Genomic DNA, 13,005 nt, shown 5'->3' with positions numbered 1-13,005 from the left:
TATGGAGGATCTGGCCTTAATTACAGCCCTAACTTATGGGATTCCTTGTCACCTTTTCTCTTTTTAATCACCAATCGAGTTAATCGAGTTACGTTCTGGTGTCCGCGCCGATTGCTCCAGGAGTGATCCACGAGCTAAATCAAGCGTTGCGCATGAAAAGTTGCGGAAAGGAGGCGAAGTAGAACCGTGTTATAGCCATCTGCAGGTGAATAAGGGGCTTCACTGTAACGCCATATAATATTGAACAGTTTACAGTTTTATCATTTCTTTTTATTTTTCTTGCTCGACTTTGTTTCAGGCTTGCCAGATTCCTTAGATGCCTTTCTATACAGATAGTACAAAATCACTCCAGCCAGGACCAGCCAAAATCCTATTTGCAGAAGTAAATTTGGATCGAACAGCGACTTCCTCTTAATAGACATGAGCTCGGTTGTAAAAATCAGTACAGAGTTGGCTATGTGTGAATAAAACAAAAATAGGAAAATGTTAGGATTTTCTGTTAATTCAATAACGTACTGTAATATGATAATAGTATCATTATTAGCGAGTAGATTTCGGTATAATTTAACTCATACTATTCTAAAACAAGGTCTATGTCTCAAACGCGATCAATTGCTTCCGCCATTGCTTTCTTTATATCCAAGAACTGCACGCGTAATAAACAATGGGGCTGTGCGGAAATCTTGCCGAGAGAGCAAAAATATAAGGCTTCTTGACCATTCTCTGTCTATGTTATAATGAGAAGATAGGAATTTTTTCTCTTTTTGGCCTTTTTTCCTCTTTTTTCTACATACTCAACACATATCCCGTTCGTGGTTCGTCAGTGACAAACTAAAGTAAGTTATAGATTGCAATATGAAATTTACGAATTGCACTCGCTCAGAATCAGATAAACAAACAATGCTAAGTTATACAATATTCCGAAAAACACTAACTTCGTTGATCTTCCACAATTGTTTCATGAAACTACCAAATCAAAGAAAACATGAGCATTTTCCAACCCATGAAAAGTTTTCTAAGTAATGTGTACCAAAGAAGTACCAAAGAGAGTTGAAAAGTGAATTTAATGATAAATATAATAAATAATAATAAATAAATGATCCTACAAAGTACTTTTCCATTTGGTGATTAATGGCCATTCACGTTTTGAAAGGTTTTAAAATTTCGGTCACCCAAGTTCAATTAAGAAAACTTCCAGAAAAACACTTGTGCCATAAATCAGGAGTTGCACAAGTGCTCAGGAGATTTTCTGTCCTTATTGACCACCTTATGCCTTCCATGGTCATAAATATAATCAACATTTACTCACGAGGAATAACATTCTGAATTCCACGAGCTCCATACCCTAGGTGAGGAGGGATGATCAATTTTCTTTTTTCTCCGCAAAATAAAAATAACAGAAGTGTATACTATTGCAAAATAGTCTGAGCACTGCTTCTGTAAACTCACTGCAGGGAGCCACAAAAATGGTGACCCGAAAAGGGATTTTGAACTTATTTGTAGACTATACAAAAAAAAAAGGAGGGAGAGAAAGTCATTTATGGTAAGGCTGTTAGGTTCAAAGTGAGTTTGAGTAGCAGCTGCTAGTCGCCAATCTTATTATCAGTTATGTTTGCAAATAATTTATTTTAAATGAACAGAACTTGAAAATAGTACCGACCAGGAGCCACTAATGGCTCCTGTACCCATCTCCAGGCACAATTTTTTGCACCCCAATTTGTTGTTTATAGAAGTAAAATTTTAAGCTACTATTTTTCTTTCACTTCAGGAAATTCTGCAAAGCTCCAGTCTAGAACAAGTCTACTGCTTAATGGTACTGTCTGCTGAAAAAAGAAAATCTTCCAACTTTGTTATTGGTGTTGTTTTAATTACATAGCGTTTCTAAAACTTACCCAATGCACATTCCTTTTATACCCATCTCCCAACCTGTTAAAAAAATAAATAAATAAATAAATAAATAAAATCAAAAGATAAAGAAATACCAGTGAGTGATAAAGTTAAAGTGGCAGTTACTCGTCAACTGGTGAGCTTTCTGGTATTGTTTACATGAGATCAAGAATGGGGAAATCTTAAAAGAGCTTTAACTAGTGAATTTTAACCAGACAGTAGAAGAGGTCATAATAATGGAAGTTATCTCTGCCTGCACTTAACCACAGTAAATACAATTTACTTTTTATTTTAAATGATGCTCATCTGAGGCCAGGTTAGATATCACAAAGGGTCCTAATGTAGTCAAATTAACTAGCACACTTGAATGAATTAAGATACACTGAAACCTTTAAGTTATTGAAAAATAGGTACCCAATGGGTAAATGGTTGAACATGCAACAACTGGACCAGATTTGTAAATTGAGGTGGTTTTAAATTTAAACCAGGGCACCAAAAATGGAAAAGCTTGAGATGCAAATGACTGGTAGACTAACCTCTATCAATATCATTTAAAATTTAACTGTAACAACAGCACTCAAGTAATTTCAATGGTGCAGAATAAATTACATTCATTTGTTAAGTAACAAAACTAACAATTCAAAGGTCAAACAAATGTAATCAAAGTTACTTTAAGTTAGTCCCAGTATATTTGGCTAATTGGCTTACTAGACTGGAATCTTCAATTAGAAAATAGACATCTTGAAAGCATCAAACATGCACGCAGACCGCCTTCCAGTTAGCTCAATTGGTAGAGCGCCAGACTGTTGTGCAGGATGTCGTGAGTTTAAATCCGGCAAGACCAACACTCAGGGTCTTTAAATAACTCAGAAGAAAGTGCTGCCTTTGCAATAATATCTGCAAATGGTTAGACTTTCTAGTCTTCTCGGATAGGGACGATAAATGGAGGTCCCGTCTTACAAGCCCTTGTATGTGATAAAAAAAAATTGTGGGACGTTAAAGAACCCACACACTGTTCGAAAAGAGTAAGGCATGTAGTGCCCAGTGTTGTGGTCTATCTTTCTGTAATGTCTATCAAATTGATGGAGGGTACTCAGCGCCTTTGAATATTGTATAGAAAAGGTGCAATATAAATAAGGAATTCATTCATTCATTCATTCATGCAGAGCAACCCACTAGATAATAATGTCGAAAAAAACATGGATACTAAAAAGGAAATACCTCTAAGACACATTTTGCATATTTATGGTGTTTCTTCAAAAATGTACAATGTAACCTGCATATTAAAATATCTAACCAGTTTTTACCAAAAATAAAGTTAGAATGTACGATGCCCTATCCCACCCGAGATAAACAGTGATGTTGTCACAATTTGATGTCCACCCTTGATCTTAACATCATCCCTCGTCTTTGCTTACATAGGGAGGAGATCAGCATGTCCTCCAAAAAATATTGTTTACTAGTCTGGCTTTAAATGTTTTTTTCTTTATAAGTTTTACACCTCACTAAATCCCATGGATGTACATCATTCTTAGTAGCTAAAAAATTCACATAATTTATTAGAAGTCAAAGGAATACTTCAATTAGTGTAATTTTCATTCGACTATATGTTAGTATTGACAGTAACCAAGGTTACAGACTGAAGTTTTCCTTCACTTTGCTATGTGATTGGTCATTTAAGAAAACTAACTCTGTCTACTGAGTCAACCAATCAGATTAAAAAGAAAACATTTACCACCAATGCTCACTTGAGTGGTTCTCACGCTTCACACAATTTGTTTGTTGTTACATTGAGTTCTCATTAGCTCCTTCAGGAGTTTAGTTTTGCTCTGGTTAGCAATTGAGCAACAACTTTGGCTTTATCAAGATAATTTTACAACACCAAAATGAAATTTCTCTTACTAATATAGCTAAATAATCAAAAAGACCAACAGGAAGTTACCTTTGATAACCTTCCCTTTGCCCAACTGGAACTCAAGTGGTTCTCTTCCTTTTGCTAGAGATGAGTCAAACATTTGTCCATTCTCCAGTGTACCCTACAAGAGTTCATTAAGAAAATAAGGAAATCCATACATTTATGACAGCAACATCTTTCATATGAACTGAGATCAGGTTTGTTCATTACTTATTGTTGTTTTGGCAGTTTGTTTACTTTGCTTGATTTTTTTTTTTTTTTCATAAGGCAGTCTTTTGAAGTGACGATGAAAAAGTACAGGGTAGAGATGGCAAAATCTATCCATTAATGACAGCTTGGAACCCTCGTGATTATTTAATTTGTCTTCCATGATCTTTTAAAGTGATGGCTGAGAGACTTGGATGTGATTGGGAAGGGATGTGAAATATATCTGTTCTTAACAGCCAGGACAAGGACCAGATTTGTCTTTTCCTTTGTATTGCTTTGTTTTGTTTGTTTATTTTTAGTCTATTTTGTATTATTTGGTTAATGCTTTTTTTTAAGGCAAAAAGTGATGGGGCAAGAAAAGGGTGAGTACAGAACCCTTATCACCAAGTTTACCCTAAATTACCATTCGTGATACTTAAATTCATTTTTCCTGCCCTTCAGTGAAAGATGGCAATAGGAAGAAAGGCATGTAGTGTATGGCTCTAACCATACTCTTTTCTGGGCTCTCTTTGTACTTTCAAGCAAAATGTCTTGTTCAACAAAATAACAGAAGGCATTTTGGTTTTTATTCACCAAGCCTTCCCCTCCCCCCCCCCCCTTCCCAATATTCTCTGTTTTTTTTGGTTCAAACTTTTCCTTCAAAAATGTAAGCATGTGAGAACATCCTTCTCATAGGAATTTCTATTGACCCCTCTTTTAATTGAGAAGCAGACAATAATTATACATGTACATACTGTATAGTGAACAGACACAATGTCACCATTATCTGCTTTGTCCTCACAGGTAGCAGGCTTGTACTGAAATAGAAAGATCATGCATATAGAATACTTCATGGAAAGATAGTCTATATGGTATTGACACACACAAGTTGGTTGTATGGGATATTGAACGAGTGAGTGCAACAAACAAGAGATTTCTGATACTAGCCAGCAAGTGCAGTCAGATCATGACCACATTTTTACCAGCTCTAGTGGCAGCACCTAAAGTAAAATAACAAATGAAAATCCCAGACTTCTTCATAATTTTCTTAAGACTTCTTGATCATCTTCTTTTTTTTTTTTTTGCATTATTTACAGGTAAGTATGGAAGCTTCCCTAATTTGACAAATTAAATAACTTTCTGTGAAGACCTACGAGAGAATGTTTATAATCTCTTCACCTAATCACTTGAATTTGATTTTGACACCTCAGTTATATTTACAATACTCACCTAATTTGACACAATCTAAATCATATCCCTCAATCATCAGTTTCCAAATTTGGCAATAAAATAGTGAATTGAGAGCCATCACATATCAGAGAAAATTCAGGTTACAGCACATACTGTACATAATTTATTTTCTTGCTAAAATTTTGGTGGCCTGAGTGTACTATATTTTTTTTTAGATTTTGAGAACACATTTAGTCTGCTGATATTATATTTCCAATAAAACTGTGAATGAGACTTTGGAATGAGACTGTAAGGTTTCCCCCTTTGTTCCACTTTGGTGTCTATATAGGTCTCAATTCAACAATATAAACATTGTCAGGTAATTGCTTTTCTATTAGGCACAATTTAACCATAATTTATTTGTTCCTGCTAGATATTAAAATTAAAATCTTGTGCTTATTTTATTGGTACATGTTGAGAATATGTTTCATTGTTACAATGTATGAGTTACATTGTATGTATCACTTGTGAACCAGTTGCACCCTTCTATCAAAGAACACTCCATAAATTTCTGATAAGATCTTAATGTTTTTCTTTCCTCACAAATAATATTTCATGCAAATTAGATTATCAAACCCAAGATATTAAAATCACTGCTGCCTGGAGGCAAGATTCGTAATAAATTATTAATTTCCCAGCATTACTTTAGAACACCTGTCGTGACACTCCTACATAAATAACCCAGACTACAATTGTATTTTATTTGTATAAAACAGAAAAAAATATTCTTCATAATTTAATTTTCTACTGTTTCTCCAACAGAAACGCTCGGAAAAACGTTATTTTGAGTAACGATAAAGCTAATACCGCGTAAAGGATTAAAAAAAAAAAAAAAAAAAGAGAGATCGCGTGATATTTTAGAGCCTTTGACCCGCGAAGGATTAATCTCGCTCGTTCGTATCACCGCAGAAATAACTGGAAAAGACAATAGATTACAACTTACAGTCTTATCGATATTTGAACAACAAAGTTCAGCCTCAACCACTTTTGGCTAACCAAACGTATATCAATTCATTTTCGCCACAACATATTTTGCTCTAAAATTCACCAGAGTCCTCCTGTATACATGCCATGTTTGAGAACTTGAGCTTTTAGACTATAGTTTTCTCGACTGCATAACAAAACCCGCGCAAGCAGGTAATCGCGACAAATTCCTTGAAATTTCCCACAAATAATGCCAACTTTACAGACCTTAGAGATAATTAATTTTTCGAAGACAAGCTGAAATCCAAATTCGGGTCAAAACTCATAAAATTTCAGAAATTGGCATTGTCTCAAAGAAATATTACCTGCAGCCATTTAAGCGCAAGTAGTTTATCCGAGGTTCACATTGGTTCACATACCTCAACAATTGTCTCTAAATCCTTCTTCTTTTTGGCTCCAGAGGCATACTCACATAAAAGGAAAAGGAAAAGACTACAGAATAGTAATCTTAAGTTGTTCTCCATTTGAGATCAATATCCAATTTACGTTATCTGTGGGAGTAAATGAATGTTGGCCGTAATCTAACCGCGGCAAAAAGAGGCAGGCGTACCTCTCTGATTGGAACCTCGAGAAAACCTGGGAATGAATCTCAAGTCAATATGGCGGACGATTTAGGGAGTCTAGAAGAATTGGAGAAAAAGATTGACTCTCTATCGCATCCAGAAGTGATGGCTCTCTTCACTGAACAACTAGGAAAGATAATGGGAGATCCACTGCTTATTGGATTGCCAAATGAACCAACTCTCGATGAAGTGAACTCGCAGATTGCACTGGAACATGGCCGCGCTATTGTTGTGAACGTTCGTCAGCAAGATGAACAAGGCACTTTGCTACGTAAGAAGAACCTCAAATGTTTTCTAACGTAGAATTTTTAATTGTGAAACAACTGTAGCTGCCTACTCAATTAATTGTTGATAGAGAAATAGGTTAAGAATATCAAAATAAATTACTTTAATTAGGAAAATATTATTATATATTAGACTTACCATGAAAAATTTAATTGGTCGAGAAGCATTCAATCAATATACAATAACATACGAAGTTGACACGATAACCCAATATCTACAGCAGATATTATAGGCAGCATGTTGAGCAAGTTCTGCTTAGTTTACAAGACCCTCGCCAGTGTAATGTTCTCAAACTTTTGCAAACTTATAGAAGTCCCTTTTTTTGTAGATAATGTACATTGTATGATTAAAACGATTATTGAATTGGGTTTTCGCATGATTTAATCAATTGCCAAACCTTGTGTCTGTGTTATCTGCCTCACCGTTTGGCTTTGGCTGGCAACTCAGACCTGGGTTTTGATAAATCATTATATCATACCTAACCTCACCCAATAATTTCTTATAGTTAGTAGATACACCTGTGCTATACAATCAAGTGAAAAGTGCCTTTCTTGTACTCTGACTGGCTAAATCAAAATTGATTACCAAGTACCATTCACCTCAGAACAGCGAAGAGACAAAATTGCATGTCAAGTGGGTCTTATGCAACCACATTTTGGTATACTGACTGAGATAAACTACATTTTTGTTTTGTACGTGGTTTCTATACTAATTAAAAACAATTTTTCACCCCAGTGTCAGTGACATTGGTGGGCATTAATACCTCATCCCTTTGCAGATTGGTTCATACCCTCCACTATTCAACTCTACTTTGGTGAATAATTATGAAATATCATTAACTCTTGAGGGAACTCTGATGGACAGAGATGAAAGCCAAAAGAACAGGGCCAGGTTGTTCAAAAGCAGGTTAAGAAAACCCAGGGTTAGTGTAAAATTTAATTGCAGATCTGAAAGCTTTAAAAGAAAATTCAGTTTAATTCTGCATGTCTGCAATTTGATGATTGAATGCTTTGGGAAGAAGCAGGAAAATCATCCTAAAACAGCTTTTGAACAGAGAAATATAGAAACCTGGATTAAAATTGAACCCTGGGTTAGCGCTGATCGGTGTTTGAACACCTGGGCCCAGAATGTTATTTACTTGATGGTTCTATGTATACAGTGAGTACATTATAATGTTATATGTTTTTTAAAACACCTTCAGCTGTTGTTGTCATCCAAAATGCAACAGTGCATGACTTAAAGAAGGCAATACAAAGACACATCTCACTTAAACTATCTAGGGAAGGAGGCCCAAATGTTGTCTCCTGGTAAGTGGATTTAAAAAATTGAATCATGTTCATTTTACACTCTATTTTCTATAGGGGGGTTGTTTTCATTTAATATTAATATCTCCTTCAATGCTAGCTTTCTGTCCTCTGTACACTGCCCACAAAAATAAACATTGAGGTAAGAGATTTAGCCAAATTCAACATATTTTAGAATACAGTCTAATTAAACAAAGGCTAAATTTTGTCTAAAAAAAACCGGCCCTATTTTTTTACATAGTTTGATATTTCTGATTGATATAATCAGATTTATACACTGTACTTTCAAGATCAAAATATCAGTCTACCACTTTGTGTGTGCTATACATTGTTATGTTTTTACACACTGTTTGGTATTGAATCAAACAACGTACCCTAATTTTCATTTCATCTCTTAGCTTTCTACTTGAAAACTTGTTGAATTTTATAGTGGAACACTCACACTTGTGGCGAAGGGTTATAAAGCCTAAATATATAGATTTAGCCAAGCCTAAAAGCAGAGCTCCCAAGTTTGTAATATTAATGATAACATAAAAGATGTGCAGTTGCCAAGACTTGCCTGAGACACCCCTCCCTTCATTTTGATAGTGTCCCCTACCCTACCCATGCAATCTGAAGGCACATATGCTCGGTCAGTCACTTGACAACCAAACAAAAAGAGGTTGGCCATATTCCATGGGTATGGGGCTCTGCTCCACGCACGCTTTGTGTGTGGGAGCGTTGCTATAAAACAAATATTAACTTGACCCGTTCAACTTACGTATATGCAAAGCTAAAACTTCAGTAGAGATACAGAAATTGAAATTCATGAAGCATGGATGCCTACTATTAAAAAACATAACTGCTGATCAGTATCAAAGCCAACATTTGAGACAAACAATTAAATGTTAATCTTTCTTTACACAAATCTTTATGTAATAAATTTAATACATATAAGTTATAATTAATAGGAAGTACGTTTGGAAAACCTATTGGTTGTCATTTGAAGGACAGAAGCTGACAGAGGATCATCAACCACTCACGTAGTAAGTCAATGGGTAGAAATGGTTATGAATTATTTAATATTATTACACAACTCGGGCAGTCAGAGGGCCAATAACTAAAATCAACCAATCAAAATGCTCTTTTGCCAGTCAATATTCTCTCAGTATTGGACTGGGCACTGTCCCAAATGGTCGCAAATGATATGGCACTTGTGTCCCTTTGAACTTCAGTCATAATAAATCTCTTATTAACCAAGCTTGCTCAGGACCATACTGGAAAAGTATTGGCCCTCGGTCATTTTCATACGGACCTCGCTGCGCTCGGTCCGTACTGTCAAAACCTCAGGCCAATATTCTCCAAGTACGGCCCTCATGCTTGGTTAATAAGATATATGTATTATGATAGAATGCTTTAACCCATGAGAGTGACTAGCATCTAATTTCTCCTTACAATATCTCTCGACCTGAACCACACATTAAGGTCATGGAGAAGAAAGGAAATGATCACCATGCAGCTAAAGAAGCTCTTGGTTTTTTTCAAATAATTCTCCATGTCTCCCTAGGAAATGTAATTATAACATAACCAAAGAAAAGTGCACACTCTGATTGGTCAATTCAGCATCCACCATTTGCCGATGGGTGTACACTTCTGGTGTGAGCAAATGCAAAGACTAGTTTTCCACGCACACTTGTTTTTTTCTGGTCATGTAAGATTTGTTAAATAAAAGAAATCTCTTTTGCTACAATGTTCAATGTTATGCTATAAAACAAATGGTACATGTAAATGCCACAGCATACACTATTGAGTTATGGATGCACTTGGGAGGTTTGCTAAGCACTCGAGAAGCTAGAGTCACTCTCTGAGCTATCACCTTGTGCAACTCTTATGCTTCTTTCATGCTTAGCAAATTCCCACATGCATCCAGAACTCAATAGTGTATGCTGTGGTGTTTACCATTTGTTAAAGAGAACATTATGAAGAATTTACTCACTGATATTAGGATGTAAACTGTTAACTGAGCAGCTTTAAACTTTTCTTATTTCTGACTGTGATTGAGAAATGGAACTGTTTGTTTTAGAGCAGACATGTACATGTAGTTATAAGTTTGCAGACTCAGTATTTTAGAGCTTAACTTCTATTTTTTATTAAACATTTTCTAAAGAATTTCACTTTGAAAAAATTGATTAATGTAATTTATTTTGCAATTTTTATACATTCAATTATTCAGACTGACTGTATTTTTTTTTCAAGGGAAGTTTTGTTTTTCTTATGAATAACTTCATTTCTCTGTGCAGAAATATCTCACCCATATCTTAAATTTTGATTATAATCTGCACATATGTAATAAAAACTAAATGAGAAAAAAGAAAGTGTGCCTGAAAGATTTGAAAGCTTGGGTGACTGAGCAATTTTGATCACCTTTAGTGTAAGATTTGTTTCTCTTTGCAGTTATGGCATTCAAAGTAAAGATGAGGTTACTTTTGTGAAGAGACTCCGAAGGAAATAATTTGATCATCAAGATTTATTCTTAGATGATGGGAAGAACAGCTGGTCTAAAGCAGGACGGCAGATTTGGGATCACATCCTCTATCATGTACCTTCTGGCTCACAGGAGAGACGAAAAGTTTCCCAGTGATCTCAGAGAATGCAATAATTTTTGTTGTTGTTGTTGTTCTACCCCCATGAGAGAGTAGAGAACATCTTGCTACACGTGTAAGGCCCACAGCTGGTATTGTGATGATATAGAAGTTCAATAGACTCAACACTGCAGAGATTCACTGATGTTGCATGGCCCCTTTTGAGGTCATAGCCACAAATTCCATCATTGGCAGTCATTCATGAGAGAAGTTTCCTAAACTACTGTATTAGATGGTGAAAGCAGGGAAGATCCTGTTTTTGTATTACTCTCAGCCAAGTTCATTTAGTTCTGAGCCTCCTTAATTTCTTGGCAATTTGTGTAGTAATGATTGATTTTTTTAATTTTTTTTATTTTTATTTGATATACTGTACATAAGAAATGAATGAGTGAATGATAAAATTTAGCAACTGGGCATTCATGAGAAGTACTTTGACAGATTTTTGGTCATTGATTAAGTGTTGGTTTGGTCTAATCTCACCCAGACTTTTGTAAAATTAATTACCGTGTGACATAATGGCATTAAAAAAGGATGTGAACCATCAATGATTAATAACGAGCTATCAGAAATCAATGTGTCTGGAATTATGTTTTGGGGAGATGCAGAAATTAGTTTGCTGGACTGTAGATCAAATGGACTGGGTCCAAGCTCTGACTAAGTCATTGTCTTTATTTCTCAATTATTCCTTAATTATTTATTTATTATATTAATTTTCCACTCTGCTGCTGCTATTGTGCTGTGTACCATTTCGCTGTAAATGATTTAAATATAGACCACTTTCATAAATGGCTGCCGGATTACTATTCTTTTGTTTAAATTTAAATTAGCCTTTCTGACCTCGTTCTCCAGTTCAAAATCTAAAATAATACATTATCTCAAGCGAGGCCAGAAAGGCTAATTTAAATTTAAACAAAAGAATATTAATCTGGCAGCCATTTAGGAAAGTGGTCAATGGGGTCAAGGGAATTAAGCAGATCTTGTTCAAGTTACTGAAAGGTTCAAGTTAACCATGTTAGGGGCAGCAGGGTTCTACTGTATTTATTTTTTCAGGCAAGACACTCAACTCTCACTGTCAGTGGTGCCTCTTTCCACCAGGATTTAAAATGGATTTAAAATGGATAAAATCATAACTATGATAAAAGGGAGCTGTCAGGTAAATGCGACAACATGCTACTGGGTAACTCGGAATAACATTATTTTTAAAATTTTGTCATTTTATTCATTTAAATGATGAAAACAGCAGTTACTAAAGCTTGGACAAGGGGTGCAACCAGTGGAGAATGTTAAAAAGGGGGGGGGGGGGAGGCAGAGTTCTGAAAACCACTTTCATGCTCTTTTGCTCATCTTCACTGATTGAGAGCCTGGAATAGAGGGTCATCCTCGGTGTAAAAACCTGACGAGGTTTTCTTTGTTTCATGAGGTATTAATTGTTTTGCTGTACGCTATTGTTTATAATGTTTTATTGTCTTTGTTTTACGTCACTCGTGAGCTTCACAGGTTTTTACATCAAGGATGAGCCGGAATAGATCATAGTGGTGTTGTGACTTGCATTTTTCAGAAGAAATTAATTGCTAAGTTGGCCTTTCAATTACACTGATAATGCCTTCTCTCTCTGACTCACATTTTGTCATCTCACCTCACCCCCAACGAAAACTTTATCGGACCTTTGTATGGCATATAAAATGTAAGGGGTAGACCTGGGAACAAGTAGTCTAAAACGTGCAAATGAACAGTTCTTTAAAATCTCAAGGAATGACTTTGGGCATGGAAGAAGGTGGATTTTTCGCAAATTGTAGGGAGCAATTGCAGAATACCCAGCCACCTCATTTACCTGTATCGGAGGCTTTGAAGAATGAACCATAACACAATTGTGCAATAGAGTATTCTTATTCAATGACATGTAAATGAGTGGCTGGCTATTCTGCAATCTAGCCAATTGCAGTTTCAGTGACTGCAAATTTCCCTGTATTTCATTTTCAGAAGCGAGGGTCGAGGCTCGTACCATGGTACCTCACAGCGGCTTCTCTAAG

At 35.6% G+C, this 13,005-nt stretch overlaps 2 protein-coding genes across 2 annotated transcripts; one reads left to right on the top strand and one right to left on the bottom strand.

The window, feature by feature from the left end:
• Positions 1-248: 248 nt before the first annotated feature.
• Positions 249-6,742, bottom strand: LOC148739671 (FK506-binding protein 2-like). Its single transcript, XM_088750124.1, has 6 exons — positions 6,562-6,742; positions 4,744-4,806; positions 3,830-3,923; positions 1,896-1,926; positions 1,310-1,383; positions 249-454 (listed from the first exon to the last, which is right to left on the bottom strand). Exons 1-6 carry the CDS (start codon positions 6,664-6,666, stop codon positions 261-263), a joined length of 561 nt encoding a protein of 186 aa, XP_088606250.1. The 5' UTR covers positions 6,667-6,742; the 3' UTR covers positions 249-260.
• Positions 6,743-6,776: 34 nt separating this feature from the next.
• On the top strand, positions 6,777-11,530 carry LOC148739670 (U11/U12 small nuclear ribonucleoprotein 25 kDa protein-like). Its single transcript, XM_088750073.1, has 4 exons — positions 6,777-7,036; positions 8,252-8,357; positions 9,305-9,379; positions 10,788-11,530. The coding sequence occupies exons 1-4, from the start codon at positions 6,802-6,804 to the stop codon at positions 10,843-10,845; spliced, it is 474 nt and encodes a 157-aa protein (XP_088606199.1). The 5' UTR covers positions 6,777-6,801; the 3' UTR covers positions 10,846-11,530.
• Positions 11,531-13,005: the final 1,475 nt, after the last annotated feature.

Source organism: Stylophora pistillata, chromosome 2 (genome assembly GCF_964205215.1).
Source record: "Stylophora pistillata chromosome 2, jaStyPist1.2, whole genome shotgun sequence".
In the NCBI taxonomy this organism is placed as follows: domain Eukaryota; kingdom Metazoa; phylum Cnidaria; class Anthozoa; order Scleractinia; family Pocilloporidae; genus Stylophora; species Stylophora pistillata.
This window is presented reverse-complemented; position numbering and strand designations above follow the sequence as displayed.

What these genes read in the sequence shown, in the direction of transcription:
- LOC148739670 (XM_088750073.1), top strand. Translation starts at nt 6,802, where the DNA reads ATGGCGGACGATTTAGGGAGTCTAGAAGAATTGGAGAAAAAGATTGAC. An exon ending in TGAACAAGGCACTTTGCTAC is followed by an intron (nt 7,037 to 8,251) that starts GTAAGAAGAACC and finishes AAACACCTTCAG; the next exon opens with CTGTTGTTGTCATCCAAAAT. An exon ending in GGCCCAAATGTTGTCTCCTG is followed by an intron (nt 8,358 to 9,304) that starts GTAAGTGGATTT and finishes TATAATTAATAG; the next exon opens with GAAGTACGTTTGGAAAACCT.
- LOC148739671 (XM_088750124.1), bottom strand. Translation starts at nt 6,666, where the DNA reads ATGGAGAACAACTTAAGATTACTATTCTGTAGTCTTTTCCTTTTCCTT. An exon ending in CAAAGGGAAGGTTATCAAAG is followed by an intron (nt 1,927 to 3,829) that starts GTAACTTCCTGT and finishes TTTTTTTAACAG; the next exon opens with GTTGGGAGATGGGTATAAAA. An exon ending in GGTATAAAAGGAATGTGCAT is followed by an intron (nt 1,384 to 1,895) that starts TGGGTAAGTTTT and finishes ATTTTTATTTTG; the next exon opens with CGGAGAAAAAAGAAAATTGA.